At 46.1% G+C, this 23,653-nt stretch overlaps 1 protein-coding gene across 1 annotated transcript; it reads left to right on the top strand.

Moving 5' to 3' along the window:
* The first annotated feature begins 4,453 nt into the window (after positions 1–4,453).
* Positions 4,454–22,910, top strand: RPN2 (ribophorin II). The gene is made up of 17 exons (XM_080354793.1): positions 4,454–4,483; positions 4,583–4,785; positions 5,356–5,451; positions 6,159–6,334; positions 7,190–7,265; positions 7,653–7,787; positions 9,846–10,022; positions 10,420–10,538; positions 10,960–11,065; positions 13,403–13,494; positions 14,266–14,380; positions 15,030–15,224; positions 15,735–15,821; positions 16,392–16,487; positions 17,548–17,623; positions 18,489–18,618; positions 22,556–22,910. The coding sequence occupies exons 1-17, from the start codon at positions 4,471–4,473 to the stop codon at positions 22,563–22,565; spliced, it is 1,902 nt and encodes a 633-aa protein (XP_080210919.1). The 5' UTR covers positions 4,454–4,470; the 3' UTR covers positions 22,566–22,910.
* Positions 22,911–23,653: the final 743 nt, after the last annotated feature.

The raw sequence follows: 23,653 nt of genomic DNA, 5'->3' as shown, positions 1-23,653 counted from the left end.
CATGGGGCTGAGCAGTGCTGGGATCTGGGTCACATTGCTGGGAGGTCGGTAAATCACTTTGCTAATGGGAAATGATGCTGTGGGGGCTTGTGTGGGGGCTGTGCCCTAAGGATGCTGTCAGGAGGATGTGGGATGCTGGAGGCACTGCCAGCCCCAGCCCTGCCAGTGTAGGGACTGGGTTAACTGGGAGAGCCCCGCAGTGGGCAGTGCTCCTCAGAGAAGGTGCCTGCAGGTGTAGCACCCAGGGAGAAGGGCCAGATTTGGGTCCAAGCAGCCTGGCAGCCTTTCATCCCTTCCTGCCAGGGGTGGGCAGTGGGACACAGAGTGGGATAGGGAGGAAGAACAGCACTGCAGAAAAATACATACATACAATTTAATAAGATCCCCCCCCAAAATCTCTCCCAGCTGGGATTCATCAGGGAGAGCTCTCCGGGAGTAATAATAAGGCAAGCAGACCCCATCCTGTGCAGAGATACCTTTGTGCTGGCCGGGGTGAGGTGTGCTCCTGGGAAAGCAGGCTGAACAGCCGAGCTCCTGCCGAGCGGGGACCAGCCGTGTGTCTCCAGCCAGGCAGGAGCTGTCGGGACAGCCTGGAAAAGGGCTGGCTTGGAAAGCTGTTTGCAGGCAGCCAGAGCACGGGCTGTATCCCTGCGGGCAGCCCCTCTGCTCAGAGCCACCCCGGTGGGGCTGGGGGCTGGGGAACAGGCTCTGGTTCCTTCCCAGGACTTGTGGTATTGAGCCTAAAAAGGGAATTGTTGGAGTCTTTACCATAGAAGGAAGGCCAGCTGCATGCAGGCAGAGCAGGGGGAGGGATGCTGTGGCACAGCTCGCAGGTTTGGGGCTCACTTCCCTGCTTGTCCAGGGCTCCCCTGGAATGCAGGGAGCCAGATCCAGCCCCGAGGGGCTGTAGAGGCTGGTGCTGTGCACTGTCCTCTTTGGGGCTGCTGCAAGGCCGAGCTGCCCAGACCTTGTGCATCCCATGCTGCGGGTGTGGGGGGACAACGCAGGGATGAGACCTGCAGTCCCCTCTGTAAATTCACCCCATTCCTTCCCTGCCTGTACCTGCACATGCAAGACACCTGCAGGGGTCCCACAGGGGAGGAGAAGGAGCTGTACGTATCCATGGAGGGGTCCTGGCCCCTCTCCCGCAGCTGGCAGATTATTTCACACCTCCCTATCCCCCTGTCCTTGTCAGCATCTCTAACCGAAGCTCAAATAGAGATGGGCAAACCATCTTGCAATGGGAGAGCTGCACCATGAGGCCAAGCCCTGCCCTGGGCAGTGAGTGCTGCTGCCATGCCAAGGTCCCAGCAAGGACCAGCCAAAGCCCCTGCCTGGGACAACAGCTCATGAACTAGTTTATAATGAGGTATTGCAGCTCTTGATGGGCTACAGGTCAAACTCACAGTTATTAGAACTTAGTAAATGTGGTTTTAACAACCATCTGGCACTTATTTTATATGCAATAACCGTCCCATTACATCGAAATAAAATCCACATTTAAGGCACTTAATTGCACAAGTGGCCTTTAGCTTTTTCTCTCTCATCTCATAAAAAAACAATCCTTCCCATTTCCATCTGTCACGGCAGAAGAGCTTGGCTGCAGGTCTCCAGCCTCCTCTTGAGGCTGGGCTGGTGCATGTGGATGTCCCAGCCCCAGGGGAGGGCACTGGAACTGGCTCTGGGGACCACGGGGAGCCTTCCCCCAGGACACTGGGGGGTCAGCCACCCTGCAGCCTCTCAGAGAGGTCCCCAGCATCCCTGGGGATTGCACAGTCACCTCCTGACAGGGCAAGAGCAAGGTCAGAGATTAATCTGATAGCTTGAACAGAAATGTCATCTTACGTGGGATTTTGAGATTAGTTTAGTAAGGCTTTGCTCCAGCCCGGGGCAAAAAACTCTTTCCCTCACCCCAGTTTCTCTCCCAGAAGGGCAACGGGATGGGAAAGGCTATCATAGCTGGCCAAAATGTGTCCTTTGGTTGCTGCAAAATGTTAGGTGATGCAACCTCAACTGAGCAAAACAAAAGCCCTTTCTGGGACAGAATATCAAAGTCAGACGTTCTGATGCGGAACATTTTTCCCTTCCCCCAGGGAAGCTACAGCAACAGGATTTTGGAACAGACTTCAGAGGAGCCAGATCACCCAAGGGAAAATGGGAGCAGAGTAACTCAGTGCAACGGGGTATCCTCAGCGTGAGAGATGCTCATGGCACAGACTGTGCCTGTATCCTCATCCCATCAAGCCCATCCATGACGGACGGTGCCTGCATCCTCATACAGGTACCCACCTGGGCCATGAGCATCTCCCACATTGAGGTGGTCAAACATGTTCAGGCTCAAAAATTGGGGAATTTAGGTAAGATAGGTGGCTTGGAACTGATGGGCAGCACGTCTTGGCTGGGCTTTATAAAGCCACCAGCAAAGCCATCCCAACCCCACCTCAGTGTCCCCCAAAAAGGAGCCAGCACCACATCATGGCTCCGGCACAGCAGGAGCAGGGGTGGCCATGCGGAGCGGGGAGCAGACTGCCTTCTCAGAGGTGATTTTCCACATCAAGCAGCTCCCCGGCTCCCTGCTTTCCCCCAGCAAGGCTGACAGCCTTGTCCGCATTACAGCAAATGCCCCAAAACCGGGGAGAGCAGCGGCGGGACAGTGTGTGAGCCACAGCTGCACCAGCTTCAAGGGATCTTCCCCAGAAAACAAAAAGCACAAGTTCCCAGTGCCCTCTGCAGGAGGAAGCACAGCCCTTTTCCCCAAATTTTGGGGCCTTCCAGGAGGGCAGCAAGCAGTGAGACGGGTGTTTGTCACACATGGGTTGCTGGGTCCCCTGTGTGACAGCCGAGCATGGGACAGGGACCCAGAGGCACCCCTGCCCGTCCCCAGGGGCTCAGGGGGAACAAAGCTATTCTGCAGATCGATGTGTGCATTGGTTCACTGCAGGAACTTGGGGTTCCTGATGGTGTGGCCGTGGCCATTTCCAAGAGTCACCTGAAATTATCAACACGGGGCATACAGATGGTGTGAGTTATACACCTGGGGAAATACTGCTTAGTTAACTGAGAGGTTTGTCTTCTGCACAGAAGAGCTGGGCTTTTTTGGCTCTTTTTAAATTTGGTACTTAGAGAAAACGAAGGGGGAAAATGAAGAAATGGAAGATAAAGCTTCTCTAAACTCAGGGATCACAGAAACGATCCCTTAAACCTCACTCATCTCCACTGAGGAATCTGAGTTGCAAAGATTTACTGGTTCACTTGCAAACACCCTTCCCGAAGCCTCGCTGCTGCCTGGGAGCTCCCTCCTCATCACGAACCCCGTGTCAGGAGCGAGGGCACTGCTCCCAGCGTCTCACCAATGCAACTCATGAGAAATACCCACTCTGGGCTGCCGAAGATCAGCCATCCCCCAGGGGACACATCCAGTGGGGCGCTGCCCTTTCTGTCCCTGCTTTGCTGTGAAGAGAGAGCTTTTTGGCCAGCAGCAGCCAAGGAGCAGGTGGCTTTGCCAGAAGCTGACTGTGGCAGTCAGCTGTAATTAAGAGCAGGAGGTTATTGCGGAGGGTGACAGGAGAGGCTGACACCCACTGGCCATCACTTGGGGGTGGCAGAGGTAACTGCATCCCGGGTGGATTAGCAGCTCCGCTGTGGCTGATGGCTGTTCTGTTGAGTCCCAGTGAGTTCGGGGGTTTTCTGATGCCCCAGCAGAACACTGGTGTGAGCACCTTCCCACCATGGCTGCAGGGATAATGCTGAGACACCAGGAGCTGGTGGGATAGAAAGGAAATGGTGCACCGGGGGTTTCAGGTCAGCAGTGTGGGGAGCTCCCAAAGGCGTGGGCTGGCGTGGCGTGCACAGCCCTGCACGGTGTGACACAGCTCTGCATGGCATGAGGCTCATGGCACTGCAGGTACAGCATGGCAGGGAATGCTGCAGCATGGCAGGACGCCACATGGGACGTCATGGCGTGGCACAGAACAGCAGCACACGATATGGTGTGACTCAGCACTCCATAGCGTGCCACCGCGTGGCATGGCATGGCAGTATATGGCGTGATATGTCACGACACGGCACGATCATGCACACACCGCTCCGCGCACCTTTCCGCTGCGTCCCCTTTAAGGCGCCGCGGCGCGCTAAGCGCCGCTGGCGGCTCGGCCAATCACCGCAACCCACATCTCCGCCAGGGGCCGCCCCCGTCCGCTGCGTGGGGGCCCGTACCACTCCCGTCGCCCAGGGGAGTCGTCTCCGTCTCCTCCCGGGCGGCCCCACCGCTGCTCGGCTCCCTACGCCTCCCCGCCCGGCCCCTGAGGTTCATTCTTCTTATAGCTCCTATGGCGTCCGCAGCAGCGGGAGCCCGTTGGGCTGGTGCCCCCTCGCAAACGACGCTGTGCCTCCATCCCCCCCCTCTTGGCGCGGTGGTGCGGTCCGGGGCGGAGCGCAGGGCGGAAGAGGAGCCGTGGCGCAGGCGGCATCATGGCGGCGCCGGGTGAGGCGCGGGGCCGCGGTGGGGAGGAGGCCGGGGCGGCCGGTGGGGCCCTCGGGGCGGTGGGAAGGGGCGCGGGGTAACGCGCTTGTCTCTCCGCAGGCCTGCGGCTGCACCTGGGGGCGGCCCTCAGCCTCCTGCTCCTCCTCGGCGGCTCCCGGGCTCTGGCCCCCAGCCACCGCCTCACCGCCCGCGACCTGACCCGGCTGAGGGAGGCGCTGGAGCGGCCCTTCACCGACCTGCAGGCCGCCTTCTACTCCATCGTAGGCCTCAGCAGCCTGGGGGTGCGGGTGGCGGACGAAAAGGTGAGCAGTGGAGGGCCCGGCGGGGCCGCCGGTGGTTGCGCGGCACAACGGCGCGTTGCTGGGCCGGGGGCCGGTAGGGGCAGCGCAGCGGGGGAAGATGGGGAAAAATGAGTTTTCTTTCTGTGTGCTTTGGTATTCTGTGTTCTGCATCCATTAGTGATTGCCGGTGATACACAGCTGGGAAGGAAGCTTGCCCACAGAATATCTGCATATCTGTTCTCTGTCATGGGAAATTTTTCCTTACTAAATATACACGTGGTGCTTTTATTTTGATAGGTTTTATAATTGTTCTCAATTTAAATTTGAATTCTGGTTGTAGTTGAGTTTATGTGAAAATCACTCACCTCTTTTAGCAGGAAACGCCTTGGTTTCTGTGCAGCACTTAGCAGAGTAGGATCTGAGGGGTCCTAGGCGGTGCTGCATCGCAAATATTAGCGGGGCTTTCACTTGCTTTCTTACAAGATAAAAATGCACAGCAGTGTATGCAAAACTGTCTCAGAGTTTCGTGTAAATCTCCTCGGTGGCTTCAGTCAAGACCGTTGCCATAAGATAACTTCTCTTTCTTCACAGGCTGCATGCAGTTACATCAAATCTCACGTGGACTCCAGCAGCGTGGATTCCCTCTTCTATGCGGCACAGTCCATCCGCCTCCTGTCCGGCTGCGAGGTGAGTTTGGAGCCTGAGCTCTGAAGATAGATGGTAGCAAGTAAATATTCACCTTGATCTCTTTCTTTAGTTTGTTTTACGTATAACTTCTACTTTTACTTTCTTTTAGTGGATTGTGCTCTGTTGTAGCTTAGCTAAGTCACTTATGAACTGTCCAAGAGTAGTCTATACAAGGTAAAGTGTGAAGATGTAAAGCAAGTATTGATTCAGAGTAACTCTGAGGGAATGTTTCTTGCTTTAACTTTTAACATTGGTGGCTAAGAAGAACAAAGCCAGAACATTTTAATAGATTTCACAGCAGCTGTGTCAGTTAAAAGCTCTTTGGGTGGATGATAAAGTGTTTGGCTGTAAACCCTGTGTTGAAATGCTGCAGGAATACACACACAGCCAACTCTCACTGAATTGTGGGTGCGTTATCCAAACCCCATTTCTTATCAGCACCACCAGCTGCTGCACAGTGATGTGATTCCAGATGAAAAGTAGTAGCAGGTTACTGGGATAAATCTGAATTGTGGATTATCCTGATTAACTGATAGTTAACAGCAAAACTTGGGGGTTTAACTAGTTAAAGTAAAAGGTGATGTGTGGTAAAAGGCTTTTTCCTAAAAGGTTGTAGTAGTTCACCAATCTGGTATGTTACTGCAGGAAGAACCAGAGGCCTTATTTTTTCAAGTGTAAATCAGCGTGTTCCCTGTGTTCTTCCCCAGGTGACCATTTCAAACGAGACCAGGGAGCTGCTGCTTGCAGCCATCAGTGAGGATTCCTCCATCACCCAGATCTTCCACGCCGTCGGAGCCCTAAGTGGCTTTGGCCTCCCTTTAGCATCTCAGGAAGCACTGAGTGCTCTCACTGCTCGGCTTAGCAAAGAAGAAAGTGTGCTGGCGTAAGTCTTTCAGATGGAAATGATTCACGGTTGTATGTTTATAATCTAGGCAGTCAAATTTTGGAGTAAAGAATGTGTTGACACTTGATTTTTGTGATATAAATGCAGTAGAGTAGGTGGTGTGTCTTCCTTTGCTGTATTTGTCCAGTTCATTATTGTCCCTCTGGGGAAATGAAAAATACAGTTTTGGGCTATTTTCTGTGTGATTTTGCAAACGAGCTTATGTATTCAGTTTATTTCAAGAATAATGGCCAGCAAAGAGGATGCATCCCTCTTTTAAAAAGTTTCACAACATATTTTTGACTTTAAACCCAGCCATGGATCAGTGTCAGTTATGGCTGCAATAGACTTGATGTTCTTCCTCAGCCCTGTTTGGAGGTTGGGATGCCTCTACTGTGAGATGGAATATGTACCAGTAAGCAGAAGGAATCTTGGCATTTATCATCTAAGAATTAAATAATTTTAATGTGAAAGAAGAGAAGAGAGCTCCTTAAAAGCTGGGGAAGAAAGGGAAACTTCAAAACTTGCTTTAATGATGAAAAACATGGATTCCTGAAAGCCTCGGCAGCAAGTCTGGGGATCTGTGCTGTGCAGGGATCAAAGTTTGGTTTCTTCTCTGCCTTTGAATCTGTGAGTTTATTGGAGCATTGATGTTGCTGAAGTGGTGTTCCCTAATGGATTCTAAATTTCCACTAAATCATTTCAGATTCATTGCCTTGACTCAACTGAATGTGGTAACAGCTGTTTTACACTTCATTCAGAATAGAAGCTGTTGTTGCTTTTATTTGAATGATGTTTGGCTTTTAAGGAAGGAAAAATTATAAAATTGTTTGGTTTTGTTTGTTCTTGTTCAAGAACCATCCAGGCTTTGGAGACGGCATCTTACTTGTCCCAGCAGGCAGATCTAAGCGGCATTGTTGAGGAAATAGAGGTAGGAACACACTATGTTCTCTAATTATTCAGGAATTTGTTGGATCTCTGTAGTGTTGAAAGATGTATTAATTTGAAATGCAAAAGGAAAAGCCAACGTGACTAATTCCATTTCTGCATAATGTGGGTTGTTTTGGCTCTTCCTTTCAAGCAGATATTTCTTCTGGACTTTCACCTGTTTCACAGTGGACTGAGACACAAAGTCATGATTTTTAAATAGAATTAAATCCACTGAAGTCTGCCAGTTTCTTTTTCTAACTGTTTCTAAATAACTACTGCAAAATACTTCAGCAATCCCATACAGATACTCTTGATTACAGGCCTAAGGGAATGAACTTCTGTGGATCTACTAGAATGCAATTTAAATGTTAACTACTCTTTCTGTCAGGATCTTGTTGCTCGTCTGGATGATTTGGGTGGAGTTTACCTGCAGTTTGAAGAAGGAATTGAGACTACTGCACTGTTTGTTGCCGCTGCCTATAAGCTGTCGGACCATGTGGGAATGGAACCAGCAATGAAGGAGGTCTGTACATGTATTTTCCTCCCTTGTACCGCATAGCTCACAAAAAGAATCTACCTGGTCCCCATTGTGCAGTACAAGAGGCCAGTACAACCAGTTAGAGTTTGTACTGGAAAAAGTAATGAGCATCCATTGAAAAACATCATCTTGGAGGAAATGCTAAGTAGGAGAATGTAGGAGGAAATTCTACCTTCAGGATCACAAGCTGTATTTGATTTGGTTTTTGACTTTTTCAAATATACAGAAGGAAATTGCAAGCGAGGCCTTGGGTTTTTTGTTTATTGAGACAAGCTGTTAAAAAGAATCCCTCTTGTTTCAGAGTTTGACCTGGTATTTGGCACTTGTCTAGGACTTTCCAGCATTTCAAAGTGTTTTATAAATGTTATTTACCTGTGAGGAAATGCAGACACCGTAGTTCAGGGCACCCAAAAGGGAGACAATAGTATCTACAGCAACCCAGGTGCAAAAACTTGTTTAAAATGAAAGACTGTTGGAAATTCCTTTTGAGCTTAATTAAGCTAGAAACCATTACTGCAAGCTGTCCATTAAATATGTTTTTTTCCACCACAAGTTAACTGAGTTAAATGTACTTTTGATTGAGAATGGCAGCTCCCTAAAGCACCAGCTGAAGTGGCGGGGTTGAGACAGAAGCCAGTGCAAGACATCTGAGTTCACCCCTGGCGCTCTTCCACGCTGCTGCCAAACAGACTAATGCAAAGTAATTTCAGTGTCACTTGCGAGGTGGTGATTCTGCTACACACAATTCAAACTGTCAGCGTCCAAATGATGCTTTTAAAAAAAACAAAGACCAATTAAGGAAAATTGTTTGGTGGTGTTTCAGAATTGTGCTGTCAGAAGTGCTGTTGTTGGGGGCTTAAAGCTTTATCTCTTGTGAATGGTGAGAGAGCCTACAGAATGCCACAGAACTCTCTTTAAAAATTAATGTGGTATTTGAAATAATAGGTCCCTTTCCTTTTTTGTTCTCATAATTGTAGTGAAAGTGTCAGTTGCTGATTAAGATCTGGAGCTATGTCATGTGTTCCATATAAATGAAAAATGCTCCAGGATTTGCACTATGCAGGAGTTCTGTAGTATCTGTCTGGATGTTTTCTCCAGTTACGTATGTTGGTGCTTGTTAATACAAGTAGGAGGGTGAAAATTTCAGATGCAGTGAACTTGATTTAAAAGCGTTCTTTGTAGGTTACTAAATTGCATGCCTGTTGCTTTATTTGGGATTGTCTTCGATTATTCTCATTTCTGATTAGAATTTAGCCCACAATCCTGTGCTTGGATCAAAGTGCAGGTAACTAAACCCTCTGCTTTCCAGACTAGCAGGAAGGAATGGAAGAATCTGAATAATATGGCATACACTGCGGAGTGTGGCTCAGATACGTCAACCTTACCAAGTCAGACTGCCAAACCAGCTCGGGGACTCTGTCCCACTCCCACTTTGGGGAGAACAAATTGGTTTTGGCACATCCCAGAGCCCAAGCTGGCTCCGTGCTCCTGGTGGTACTGCTGTAAAGCTAATCCTCTTAGCTCCAGGACACTACTGAGCCTAAGGAGATAAGCCTGCATGGGCTTAGGCTGGCTCTTTCCAGAGCCAATAGGGTGCTTTGCATCACCACTCTGTGGCCTTCCCAGCTCGGCAGGTAGCCAGGACATCCAGCCTCGTCCTTCTCCACTGTATGAAGACAATTGTACGGCTCCTGGAGCCAAGTTGTCTTTTTGCAGCTGCAGGCAGCCTGGATGGTAGAGCTGACAGCATCTTCTATTCTGAAACATGTAGCTTGAAGGGGTGGATCCAAATTCTGGTTTTGCAAGTTTTCAGCACAATTACAGCAGTTGTGGTTGGAAACTCCCAGCCAAGAATAAGAATGCTAATGTGACATGCAAAAGGTATTATACCTAATTTTGGGTTACCTCATAACTTGAGTTGTTTTTAAAGCAAATGGGAAGTTTTTATGAATGATGTTTTCATTAATAACGTTATACTGAGCCAGTTTGCAATGTTGTGGTAAGCTGCTGGTGCTTACATGTGATTTGCTTTTCCTCTTTCAGGATCAAATTATCCAGTTGATGAATGCCATTTTTAGCAAGAAAAACTTTGAGACGCTCTCGGAGGCCTTCAGCCTTGCTTGTGCCGCAGGTTCTTTATCCCAGAACCGCTACCACTTGCCTGTCATTATTGTCCCCGATGGGCCTGCTGCTGTGTCCCACCATCAGCCCATACTCAAGGTGAGTCCTTAGCCACAAATCTAAACTCATCTCTTGGGTCCGTCTTTAGAGCTGTAGGTCGGAGCTGACTGTGTAAGGTGGTGTAATTAGTTTTTAGCTCCGGGACTCACGTTCCAGTAGATCTGGGGTCTTAGTGCTTTTATGAAGAGTTTTTTAGGAACTTCTTACCCAGGGCTTACCAGCTGCTACCTTGAGAAGGCACTGTGCGGAAGTCAGCTCTGCTGATTACAAACTTCAGCTTTCCTGGTTATGTATGTTAGAAAGAACTGGGTGAATCTGGGATGCCGGGCAGGGGAGAACCCTGGGTGCATAACGCAGAGGGGTAGTGAGTCATTTGTGCTCCCACATTCCTCCTGAGACAGTGGCTTTCACAGATATTATTGTTTTTCTCTTGTAGCTACAAGTGACTGATGTTATGTCCCAGCCACTGACTCAAGCTGTTGTAAGGCTTGACTACGCCAAGTCTGCATCTAGCAAAGCCACTGTTCTGCAACAGACAGCATTTACTCTGGCAGGGTAAGAATGTAATCTTAATTTTACCATCTGTAAGGCAAACAGGTGTTATTTAAACAGTGTTGGGCTTATTTTCCGTATGTGTTCTTCCAGCAGGTAAATGTTTGTATGATGGAAAACTCAAAATGCTGTAGTTGCATTTTGTTGGTAATGGGTGACTGAGCACCTTTAGTAGTGATGGTGAATTTCTGTTGCTTTTTCTTTTGACTGGGAGTGGGGAATTGCAATGTTCTTCTGACTTCAGAGGCACTTTGAAGAATTCTTTTCCTGCTGCACTTAGCCATGTTAGTTTTGTGCTGCATTTGTCTGTTTCCCTGCTTAATTTAAAGTAATTGGACACTTCTTGGTAGGAAGATGTTACCTATTTGTAGGCTGCTGTTAGAGTCCTAGAGGATACTTACACCTTGCTTTTTTTTTCTTGTAGAGATGTTTTTGAGCTGAACTTCATGAACGTGAAACCTGCTAGTGGTTATTATGACTTCTCTATCAGTGTTGACGGAGATAAGCGCTTTATTGCTAACAAAGTTGAGGTGGGTATGCGTTTCGATGGCATTTTATTTCTGTGCATATTCACTCAAACCGCTTTTTATCTGTTAAGGATGTTGCCAGTTGCATGGCATTTTTATCACATGCTTTTCTGTAATACATTGAATTTTGACTCAGGATTATGACCAGTAACCAGATTAATATATGATCAAAAGAGATTTGTGTAAACTTCAGAACTTATCGCTTAAATATTTGCTGATCTGACAGCATATGAACAAGGCTAACAAAGGGAAGTGTTCATATAGGAGCCCAAAGTAGCTGTGCAAAAACGATTGCTAAGAACATTAGTTCTTCAGAGTATTCAAGATTCAAGTCTGTAGATCTCAAGGCTTGGCTAGTAGGTGATTGCCTGATGTATGGAAGCCGAGCATTTGTTGTTGTCTGTTTATATAAGTTTTAGAGCCCTAGGAAAGAGTCAAAGGCGTGTTTTGGCATCTCCTAACTGTATATGATGATGCTTCTGTAGTGCAGAAAGTGACAAGAGCAAATTAAGTTTTCATTTCATATATACGTACCCCCTTTTTAGGTGGCAAAATCTGTTAGTACCACACCTTTCTGAAGAAGGGCTTTCTGTCAACACTCAGTTTTATGTTCCTCAAGTTTGTTACAGTGAGAAGAATGTGGCCTCTGACTATTCATATAGTCACCCCAGTGTCAACAGCTGAGAATGCTTTTGTCTGGTGGTGTCTATTCCCAGGGTTACTTTTTGCTCTCAGTTGCCTATTTAATAATGGCTTTTGGAGCCTTCCAACATAGTCAGCTTGGAGTGGATGAAGACACTTACGTACAACTGCCAGCCTTTACTCTGCACATCAAATTGATGTTGTCACTGTAATAGTAATGGCACTTGGGGGTGTCAGAGGGGGTTGATTGGTGCTGCTGAAGCTGGCTGCTGGCACACAGAGGTACCGGCAGGAACGCATTAGCACTGGGGCGGCTTTGTGTGACCCGCTTCTAATAAGACACATTGTTATGGGGGAGCTGCTGCTTTTTTTTTTTTCCTTACTGCTATTAGCATTAATTGTCCTTAATGCACCGTGGTTTTGACAGTAATGAGCTAAACCGGAGGGTTATTACTCCAGGCAGAGACTACATTTCCTGGCATTAAAATATTTGAGAGATGTTTGTGTTCTGTTCAGCTGGAGGGGCTGTGTGCAGCAGCTCTGAGTTGCCTTCACGTAACTTTTAAAATGAATATTTCATTAGTCCATCTTCCTTTGCTCCCATGTTGGAACAAACCAAGGTTAGCCTGAATAGTCTGCATGTTAATGGGTCCATTTTCAGGCTAATCTCTATGTTAAATCACACTTTTTGTTGTAAATGAACTGCCGAGATTGTTATGTTTGAAGTCTGACCTGAATAGCTTGATTTATGTTTTTACTTCAAGTTCTGTGTGAATTATTTTCCAGGGTGAGGGTGTGGGGCTGGCTCACATGAGCAAACCTATAATAACAGATTGTAGTATATGATGAAAAATGTCTTGGCAAGGAAACTTTAATTCTTCAGGGGAGCGTTTGCAAGCTGTGAGAACAAATGTGCTAATTAGAAACTACAGACTGTAGTAACTGCTTACGTTTGAGAGAAGGGTTGAAATCGGTCAAAGCCACCGAGGTTTACTGCTCACATGGTCTGTGGGTTGGGACTGTGGCGAGGGCAGGAAACCATTTCTTTGCTCGGGGTTTACACAGCACTTAGCACAAAGGAGAGTGATAAATGGCAGGGCTGTGTTGTCCGCCCTGCACGGAGTGGTAAGGGCTGTGACTCCGAAGGAAGGCTGAACAAAGCACGGGGCTGCAGGAATGCTGTGGCTTTTGCTTGCTGGTAACAAAATCAGCAGAAACCTGTTGGGCTTTAGGAGCCGACAGAGGCACAGCTGATTGCATCCGGAGAACTCGCTCATCTCACATTGATATCCAGGGAGCAGGAGGACACATGCACATGCAGGTTGAAGCTGTATCATGTATGGTGATTTTAATAGCTAGTTTAAAAGCAAAATAAGTTGGATCTGGGTAGTTGGACTGTTTCATTAAAAGCAGTTCTCCAAAGGGCAGCAAACTCCAACAAGATGAGAAGCTGGTGTCTTCAGAACTGAGTGCTTGTGCAGAGGGAAGGGGATGGGTTGGGTTAGTGTCTGATGCAGGAGCTTTGCCTGAAGGTAAATTGCTGTAGATCCTTCTGTTCAGGTTAGGTTCTGTCCATGACTTAGTGTAAAACCCTCTTTGGGGAAGAGAACAGAAGAGCTGAAGCTGCTGCAGTGAGCTTGACCATAATTAGTATATGTCGAGTGCTCTTGAGTAATTTTCTGTTGTGTTTTGTTGCAGCTGAAAGTGAAAGTTTCCACGGAAGTTGGGATTACTAATGTAGATCTTTCTACTGTGGATAAAGATCAGAGCATTGCGCCAAAAACCACCAGGTAAAACAACTGTGTGTGATCCTTTAAGGGGCAGCTCTGGCTCTCGACTGGAGATCCTGTGAGGTTTAACTGCTTCAGCTAAACCAGAAGAACCTTGTGTAACAGAAGCCAGGCAACCAAAGTTTTCTGTTCCTTGTAGGGACCTCGCTGTAGCAAAAGCACATTAGGAGTTGTGTTAATGTTTCTAGCGTGCTTGGGCTTCAGTAGAGATACTCTGAAGCAACTGTGTTTAGGGGGATGTGGCTGAACCATTGCCAGGTGTACTTGAACTTAATGTAGCTGGTTTTTAACTGACATCAGTTAAAATGTAATGTGTGGAATTTAGTTTAGGTTGCACAGCTCTCTGAGGCCCCTCTGTGCATGTGTGTTGATGCAGCCTTCCTGTGCTGAAGTTTGAGTGTCTGGTTTTTGTGTTCTGCCGCCGTCACACCTTTGGTTGTAGCGTGGTCTTGGCTCAATGGAATGTGGGGTGTAGTATTACCAAAAACTCCTTCTGGTGTTCTTTGAACCTTAGAACAAAGTGCTTTACCTGAAAATGGGCACATGTATGTAGCTCACAAAAATCCTGCTAAAAAATTCCATTCATTTCTTTTTATTAAATTTATGGTGGAAGAGGAAGACATGTTGGTTCACCTGACTTTTTGGTGAAACAGCTCATGTATGCTGAGTGGACTGCAGCCCTGCTTGATGGGCTTGCATGCCTCGGTTTGTTTGAATGCCAGGCCTGCTCTGGGAAGATCATCTCTGTTCTGTTTGGTTTTTTCCTCCTAGGGTAGCTTACCCAGCCAAAGCCAAGGGCTCGTTCACTGCTGACAGCCATCAGAATTTTGCTTTATCCTTCCAGCTGATAGACGTGAACAGTGGAGCTGAACTCATCCCTCACCAGGTTAGGACAAACTTTAGTCATTCCTGTGTCACAGCAGCATTTCATCTTGAAGCATCTGAAGTGATAGCTGCTCTTGAAAAGATTTGATAGGTTCAGAGAAGCCTTATGTTTCTGACATGGACAGTGAAGGATCACCGATCTTGGTAGATGGGAAGTGGACTCAGTTCATTTGCTTTGGCTGTACGTTAAGTGAAGCCTCATCTGGTTCTGGTATTGTGTCTTATTTAATTCAACTAAGTGAGTGCAGGTAGCCTGCACTGTAAAAAGTAGATTTCTGATTTTCTTAATGCAGATTGTTTGGTGAAAAAGTGCTTGAATGTAGACTTTACAATTTTTTTTCTCTATAAAAAAGAAAAAAACAAAGCATGCATCCCTGTTGTGGGCTGTTGCATATACCCTGTCCAGTAACATTCAGTATCTTGTCCAGTACCCCAAGTGGGCCACTGGATGGTCTTGGCCCTGTGTTAATGCAGTGACTCAAAGAGACATTGAACTCTGATTTGCAGGGATCTAGACACCCAGGCTCCCGGTTGATACTCATAACTTTTGTTGACATTATGCTTTTGATTTGGGGGTAAATCTCTTATTTCGTTGGCATTTGTAAATGCACTGTGAGGTATTCCAGAAGTTTTACAATATTTCCTTTCAGACTTTTGTCCGACTTCACAACCAGAAGACTGGCCAGGAGGTGGTGTTTGTTGCAGAACCAGACAGCAAGAATGTATACAAGTTTGAACTGGATACCTCTGAAAGAAAGACTGAATTTGACTCTGCCTCTGGTACCTACACTCTTTACTTGATAATTGGAGACGCCACTCTGGAAAATCCAATCCTGTGGAATGTGGTATGTAGCTGGAAGTGTGGTGATGTAGTTCTGAGATGACTGACAGTCTAACAGGAGGGCTTGAAAGAAAAAATGCTCAAATGTCTTTGCTCTTTGTAGTGAAGCAGAATCCATTTGGCCATTTGTGGACTCTGAGGTTTGCTGTTCATTTGAAGTTTTTAAGTAAGCATCAAAGCAAGACTGAAATGAACATTCATTTCCTCATGTGGTGGAACAGAAACTTCAGAATGTTTATGGGATTGATTGTAATTTCACAGCAAGCTCTTCAAAGTTTAGCCTTTCTGTACTTGCTGTGCTGGAAATGAGTCCAGCTCGGTGATGGGTGAATGGCATCACTGCCTCGGTTTGGGAGAAGTTGCTAAATGTGGTGGCTTTTTCTTTAGCTTCCTTTAAAATCATGTTAGTTGTAGGTTGACAAATAAGGAAATAGGCTATAGTAATGGAATAGGTTTTATAAAACTTAGAATACATTAAGGTCAAACTTCATGAAGCTGCTTGATTTCATTTCAGGCTGATGTTGTGATCAAATTCCCAGAAGAGGATGCACCATCCACGGTCCAGTCCAAGAACCTCTTTGTTCCCAAACCTGAAATCCAGGTACAGTCAAACCCAAAAATTACGTGCAGAGATGGAGGGCTAGGCCTACTAGTATTATTTGTTCTCGTCATAATTGATTGTTGAAAAGTCATCTCTCATTACAAAAAAATAATACAAGTAGCGTAGTTAGAAGAAGAGCAGAGCTACTGCTTAATGGAATGAAATGTGTTGCAGTCCTATGGAGTGTGAATAGAATAGATAAGCTGTGTCCTACCTGTGAGAGAGCAACTGGTGTCACTGGGAAGATTCAGAGACATAAATTTGAGCAGGTGAGCGCACAGAAAGCTCTCTGCTGCTGAAGGTTTCTCTTGCTTCATTCCAGCCACCTGTGCTGATGACAAGCTAACAAGTGCTTCTGTGAGTGCCAGGAAAAGTTGATTGTGCAAGAGACCAAATGTGCAGAGACTGGAATACGCTCTACTTTACAGAGTCAGTCTTTGCCATGAGAGGAACACTCATCATCCAGAGGAATGTCTGGGACCAGCACCAGGGCTGCAACTGGTCCTCTGGGGAGCCAAGAACCACTCTGTTGGAATACTCCTACTTATGACTTGGTTTCTTAATTTGCAGCACCTCTTCAGGGAACCTGAGAAGCGGCCTCCCACTGTGGTGTCAAACACTTTCACAGCCTTGATTCTCTCCCCGCTGCTTTTGCTGCTCATTCTGGTGAGTGAACTGGGCCACAGAGGAAGAAAACTTTTTCCCATCCAATCCAAAGTCACTTAGGGACTTATTAAAACCCTTGGTTTGTTATGACCAGCACAGCATTACTGGAGTTGTAGCTAGCAAATGTCAGTGCAGAGCGTTGCTCTGGCATTGACTCTTTCCTAAACTGTTCTTTTTTTGAGTCTATAGTCAGAACAGAAAAACACTGCTGCCAAGTAGAAGTAGGTAGGGTGAGTTTCTCCAGTGTGCTTCTGCTGGAGGTGCTGAATAGCAGTGGGCAGATTAAGTTGTAACTAGCGTTAGATTTCCACAGGGGAAAAAAAAAAACAATGATTCTGCATTGCACTTAATATATCCGTCACAAAATCTGTTACTTAATCCTATCAGATTGATTCCCTTTTATGGCCATAATTAGTATTTGTGTGTCTTTAATTGAAACATCTGCTACTCACTGTATCATCAGATCAGCATTTTGAACTTAATGCAATATAAAATATGTGGTTGAGTTAAATTACTCCTTATTTGGAGCATTAAACTGCTTGCTCATTAAACTGCTGGAGCATTAAACTGCTTGGCAGTAATTTCCCATTAACTATTCTTACAGCTGGCACTTAGTTGTGTCCACTGGTCTCTGGAGTTCACAATATACATGTTGTCACTTCAGTGGAAAATCTCATCGATACTGCTCCTGTTTCCCATCCTTTACACCTTTCTCTTTTGTACTCTAAAAACTGAAGTTGTTTTTATGACCAAACATCTTTTGTCTATAGTGGTTCTTATGCCAAGTGCAAAACTAGAACTTTACCTTTTTTGTCTTTTTAATTGAAATTAATTTAGCTTGGTAGAAATAGCAATGTTTCTTTTTCTGGAAAATGTAGATTTGGAGCAATACCCTCTCATCAGTTTAAGAAAGATAATTGAGGAGCTGCCTTTGACTAGGCAGAAGCAGCAGAAGCTCAACATTGCAAAAGCAAAGAGCCTTCAAAGATACTGAAGTTTATAATAAAAGCTTGTGTTCACAAGACTGTTGTAACTTGGGTTTTGTTTCTTTCCCCTTTAGTGGATCAAGATAGGTGCCAACATCTCCAACTTCAGCTTTGCTCCCAGCACCATTGTTTTTCACATGGGACATGCTGGTAAGTGTCAGAGGCTTTTCTGCTTTGTTTGACCTCAACACCTGGGAGTTACAGATGAGAGCCCTGGTGGTTAATGGGCTCGTGGTCTATTAACTATAATGACATAATAGCATAACATTTGTTCTCTTGTTTTCATCTGCCTTCCTGCTTTTCATGACTGTTAATATGGTGATAAACCTGTTTTGGCCATCAGTTTGTAACAGCGGTCATTACTGGGCTCCTCTCACACACCATTTATCTGCACTTAATAGAACTTCTTATTTCCAGAGGTCACACTTGCTTTATTGTGTGTTTATCCTTTGCGAGCAGGGAGTTTCTGTGGGGATTGAAGCCTATGGGCCTGCCATCTAGATCTTTTCTTGAAAGCTCCTCTTGTTCTTTGGCAGGGCCAATTTTTTTCATCAATTCTATTGCGCCCTTTGTAAAATTTCAAAAACATAGCAGATTGGGAGAACATTGGATCTGCTGTTTCCCAGATGACAGCGTGTTGATTAATCCGAGTCATTTTCCTTGAAAGCTTTATACAGCTGTAAGCTCCTACAAATGTGCAAAGGTTATATCCTCTGAAATCCAGAGTATCCTCCTCCTTTTAATAGCCCTTAATGCCTATAATATGTCCATAATTCTTCAAGAAGAGGGTGTTACAAGCCATCAGCGTCACATTTTTCTCCAGTATGGAGACCCAGACGCCTTCTTCCCCTGGAAATAATGTATAGTCTTTAGATGTGCTATTTGAGAGCTTCAGAGATGAGACAGAAACCAAAGGCTTGGGCCTGGCAGTACAACATAACAATTGTTTTGAGGATAACAAATACTTGGTCTTTGAAATGCAATTTCAGCTGTGGGCCCTGTCTCTTTTTCATAGCAATGTTGGGACTCATGTATGTCTACTGGACTCAGCTCAACATGTTCCAGACTCTGAAGTACTTGGCCATTTTGGGTGGCATCACATTCCTGGCAGGCAACAGGATGCTGGCTCAGAAAGCAGTGAAACGGTAAGCCAGGGACTGCGCATTGGTGGGAGCCGGTTTTAAAATCGGTGGGGAGGAGATCACATTGATGCTGTCGTGTGTTAGTGACCAATACAAAAGCAGCGTTCATTTCTGATTCTTGGATCTTTTGGTTCTTGGTGTGGGGATGGTCTGCTTGGTCCCATTTTCATGCCGGCTTTCAGAATAAGAGATTGAACTGACGAGGGCAACAAGATGCTCTTGCTGAGGTCCAGCTGGCTGCTCCCTCAGAGAATGGTCCTCGTGGCCACTTGCTGAAGTGATCAGGCACACGGAGAAAGCCAAGGGTGGAAGTTTGTACACTTAGACATGGGGAAACCCACATTTGGCAAGACATGTTCACCGACAAATTTGTTTTACTACATGATATGTCAAGCTCTTACAATAATGTAAATGCAGGAGAGGCCAAACTCTTCTGCAGCTGTGCTGGTGAGTTAAGGTTTAAGAGGAGGGAGGTGAGGTGGGGGTATCTTACTGCTGTCTTAGAGAAAAGGGCAGCAGGTGCTTATCAGAGGTGCGCAGTAAGAGGCAAAGGGCAACACACACAAGCAAAAACAGGGAAAATTCTGGGAAATGTTAGGGATACGACATTCATTTCTGTACTGATGGTGGACTGATTCTTTACAGTCGTTTCTTCTGCCATGCAGTGTCTCATGACCGTGCCATGGCTTAGGCAGCCTGCAGGCAGTTTGCTGGCCCAAGCGTCCAATACAGTGCATTAGTTAGAGTTTAAACCATTCCTTCCTTCATTTCCACCACACGGGGTTTCAATGTGAGACTTAAATTTCAGCCGTTTTCTACTAATGTAGAGTTTGGCTTTGAAGATTATTTTATTGACCGTTTTTGCCATAAAACTCTTTCTTAGTTTCCCTTTTTGAACCACCAGGAGTTATTTATCCTTGCATACCTACTTGCATAGATATCCCTGGGTTCTCAATTTTTTTGTTATACCTTATTAAAACCAGTACAAGATCTGGAAAAAAAGAATCCTACAAGAATATAATCTTCAGGGATTTTGCATTGATTTGTTGTCTTCAAAACCTCTCCACTTGCATGGCTGTAGAAGGGAGGATGATTGTCAACCCTTTCCCTACCATCTTCCCAGCTTTCTCATCCTCGCTCCCTTGGATGTCCAGCCCTCTCCACTGTGGCACTTTCTCTTGTTAGCCTAACAGTTCCAACTGGAATTTTGTTGCCAGCAGGGCTATGTAATGTCGTTTAATAACGTTTGCTTTTTAATTTAAAGAGTAATGATAAAATCGTTATTAATTAGAGATTGCCTAGGATACATATTTGGGGAAAAAATATACAGTGAACCTTACTTCTAAGTGTCTTTGCTCAACCAGGGCTTCTGTTAGCACATAAATGCAGGTGATTGGTTCCTAATTCAAAAGACTGCAGGGGGTGTCAGTATGCCCCTTTCACTGTAAATGACATGAAGCTGCAACTACAATGGCAAATTTGAAAGTGAAACTTCTGCCGTAGGCTAAAGTTAAACCCTTTGTACATGACTTTAAAGTTCAAAAAGACATCTTTTTGTTAACGTGCTGCTAGCCTGTCTCAGATGGTGAAGTGCAGTGGTAATTAACTGGATTGCACTTTGAGGTAAAGCTGCTGTTCCACTATGGAGACCACTGATGGGGGTGGGAAGGGGGACAGTATAAACCATTTTCTTACAGAAGTTACCAGAAGGCCTGGTTTTGCTTTTTGCATTTCTGTCACTGGTTCTGGTTCCTGGAGCGGGGCTGCTTTCGTCCTTCCTATCTCCTCTCAACCTTTCTTCCTTTCTCCTTTTGGCAGGATCGCTGCAGAGCAGAGCAGTAGGTTGGCAAAGTATAGAACGCTGCGGTAAAAGGGGGGTTTGCTAGTGACCCCCTCTTCTAGAAGTAAGGGCCTTTTTGGAATTTGCCTTTCCGGGGCCTGCTGCCTGTTTCATTTCACTTCATCACTCGCTCCTTATACAAAAGATAGCTGAGCTGAAGCTGCTTCCTTCCAACATCGCTTATTGGGCTTTAAATCAGTCCTTGGGTGACCTTGACTGCAGCAGATTTGCATGTTAGCCGTACATGTCCTCTGAGATTAAATTGCCTTTGTGTGATTTCCTTAATCATCTGAAGTCTATATGGTAATATGTACACATGCGAATATGCTGTCTTGAGCACCAAGCAGCTATCAAGTGATGAAATAAACTTAGTTTAAGCAGTATTGTTCCTGTAAATAAATTATTAATCATGTTGGCTGAAGGATAACATAATAAAAACAGCCGATATCTGGGCTGTTCCTATCCTGCTACTGGTATTCCCTGTCCCCATCTGCAATATTCTGGTTATTAGATGCTGAATTATGTCCTCGCTTGGGGTGGCGAGAGCTCTGTGTGCGGCAGAGCCAGGTCAGCACCACCTCATTCAGCTGAGAACAACCTAATCCAGGGCTCACCCTCCTATAGACCGAGCTGGTCACGATGGCTCAGGCAGCAGCAGCAGCCCCCTCCATCCAACACAGTCACCTGGTAGGTCCCTGTTATCACTTCCCAGTGCAAAGCCGTTTGTTTCCTTTCCTCCCATGCAGGTAAGGTCCCTGTTTGCCGTACCCACCGCAGCGCAGGAGGCAGGACTGCCCACCGCTCTGCATGCTGCCCCGTTCTGAATGTGCTTGTGTGCCTTCATTTCTCCTTCAGTGCACCGTTTTATTTTGGGGAAGGGAAAGAGCATCTGGGACAAGTCCTATGATTTGAAATACCTGTATAGTGTGCTGCCCTGGTACATCTCACAAGCGTCTGCTTTCTCTCATGTTCATAGCCAGTGCTCCAGGCACACATAGTGCCTTCAACAGAGCTCAGTTTTGTGATGAGAAACAAAGCCAGTGTGGGTGGCTGTGTCACAGAAACGATGTGCACCATGGTATGAGCTCCTGTCTACAGAGCAGATAGCATGGAGGATGGTTTAATGGAAGTTACCTGCGGAGAATTTGGCGCCATGTCCCATAGAAAAGCACCCTGTTCCTACCTCTTCTCTTCCTGGAGTGTTTTGAGTTATTTGGGCACAGAACAAGCTATGACAAGTAACCAGAGGTGGCTGTGGCTTGTTCTGGTAGCTGAGTGCTGGCAGCACCCTGGCTGTGTTTGCTGGTGCTGTTCTGGTCCCTGGACGCTGCTTTGTACCGTAGCTTTTGGCCAGGGGATTTCAGCTTTTAGTGACCTGTTAACAGATGCCTGGCAAATGTGCTCTCTGCAGCTTGCATGTTTTCTGTTTCTCAGCCTGGTATTTTAACTCCTTAATTCCCTGTTGACTGTGAGTAATCCTGCAAGATCTTGCAAATGACTTACTATCCACAAACCAGAAGTTAGTGTTTTGCTGCTGTGTGCAATCACAAGCATTTTTACCGTATTGCTGGGTTTTCTGATGCCCAGATATGTCAGCTAAGAGTGTATTGACAGTCCAGCCCTAGACACTGGTAACAAGTGCTGAGCATCCATAGCTGTGCCTGTGTCTGGCATCTTGGAAAGGAAAAGGACCCCAAAAAGATGTGCCCCTGTCAGTTTACTGCATCTTGGGGACCTAAGGTCTTTTCTTTGTGCTTACGTGGACCAGCTGAATGTAAGTGGAATAGATTTGCCCTGTTTAAACTAGAAGAGCTGTAAAGGTACGTGCAGGCATTGCATTCAGCCTGGCTTTTTTTGTTCAGTTCTGTGTTTTACAATTCATCCCTTTTGCACCAGAAATTAACCTTCATTTTATCTGAACATTTCCATCCTTGAATTCAGTCCTCCATTCCATTGCAATACTGGTTTTATCATTCCAATAAGTTTCCTTTGAGCAGCTTATCTGACAAGCTTCCTTTGAGAGAGAATTCAGGGATCTGGGGACACTTTTCTTGTGCTTTGTTCCCTGGAAGAGTTAATTTTTTGGATTTTTCTTTCTAGGACACACTAGTACCAGAAGAATGGAAGAAATGGGGAAAAACAAAGCAAATGCCTTCAGAACAGAGGTGAATAAATAACTGAAAGAGCAGAAGAAGCAAAGCAGATTTTTTTTTAGACTAAGTCAAAAGGGTGCCAGTAATACTTTTTTAAAAATCAGATTTTTGTCGTTGTGTTCATGCTACTTGAGAGCTTTTCATATGAATCCAGAAAGTCCTTTCTTCCCCGGATCCTCCCCCCTTTTTCTCCCAGGACATTTGAATTTCCTTCAGAAAAAGAGGAAGAAGAAAGCGCAGTTCTGCCTTTCCCCGGGTGCCCTCTCCTCATCCTGAATGATTTGTGAATAAAGAGGAAAGAATGGTCCTCAGTGTTGTTTTTTGGCTGTCTCGGAGGCTGTGATTGGAGGTTGGGCTCACATGAGAATGAAAAGGGCTTTTTTTCTGGTGGGTAATTTTGTGTGTGAGTCATTGCTGCATGAAGCTTCCTGCTCTTTCATGTCCTTTCCCAGTGGGACATGTTTATTGGGGGGGACTTCCCACTCCTGCCGGTCCCTTGTGTGACGCTGTCCTCTGCGTTTCTCTGCTGATGGTGGTTCTCTCTGCCTGCAGGACAGGCTGAGGGGCAGGAGGAGCCCTCAGGGCCTGGACCTTATGAGGAACCCGCTATGGTGCTGTTTGTGTCTGTGCTGGCAGGTTTGGTGGGTCCCTTGAGTGGGTTCACTTACTTTTCAGCTTCTGGGATTCACCTTTTCACTCCAAATAGGAGTTGGATTGAGGTTATTGTGACTGTTCTATGAAGCAGAATGCCAGGAATCTGCTGGTTTCTCTGTGGCCAGGTTTGAGTTACTTGAGCTCTAATTTCTTGATTAATTACCACCTTCAGGACCTCTAAGCGGTGTTGAGGCAGCAAACTTGGGCTTAATTGAAGGGCACACTGATAGTAATAACCAAAGTCCAGAAACTCATGATGAGCAACGTCCACATGGGAAACTGAACAGTTGCTCCCTCCCCTGCATCTTTGCGTTGGCTCCTGTTTGTCCCGTGTCAGTCTGGTTTCTTTAAAGGCCTTTTGGCAAAATAATTTTATCAAATGTCTTTTGGA

Source organism: Nesoenas mayeri (assembly GCF_963082525.1).
Source record: "Nesoenas mayeri genome assembly, chromosome: 16".
NCBI lineage: Eukaryota > Metazoa > Chordata > Aves > Columbiformes > Columbidae > Nesoenas > Nesoenas mayeri.
This window is presented reverse-complemented; position numbering and strand designations above follow the sequence as displayed.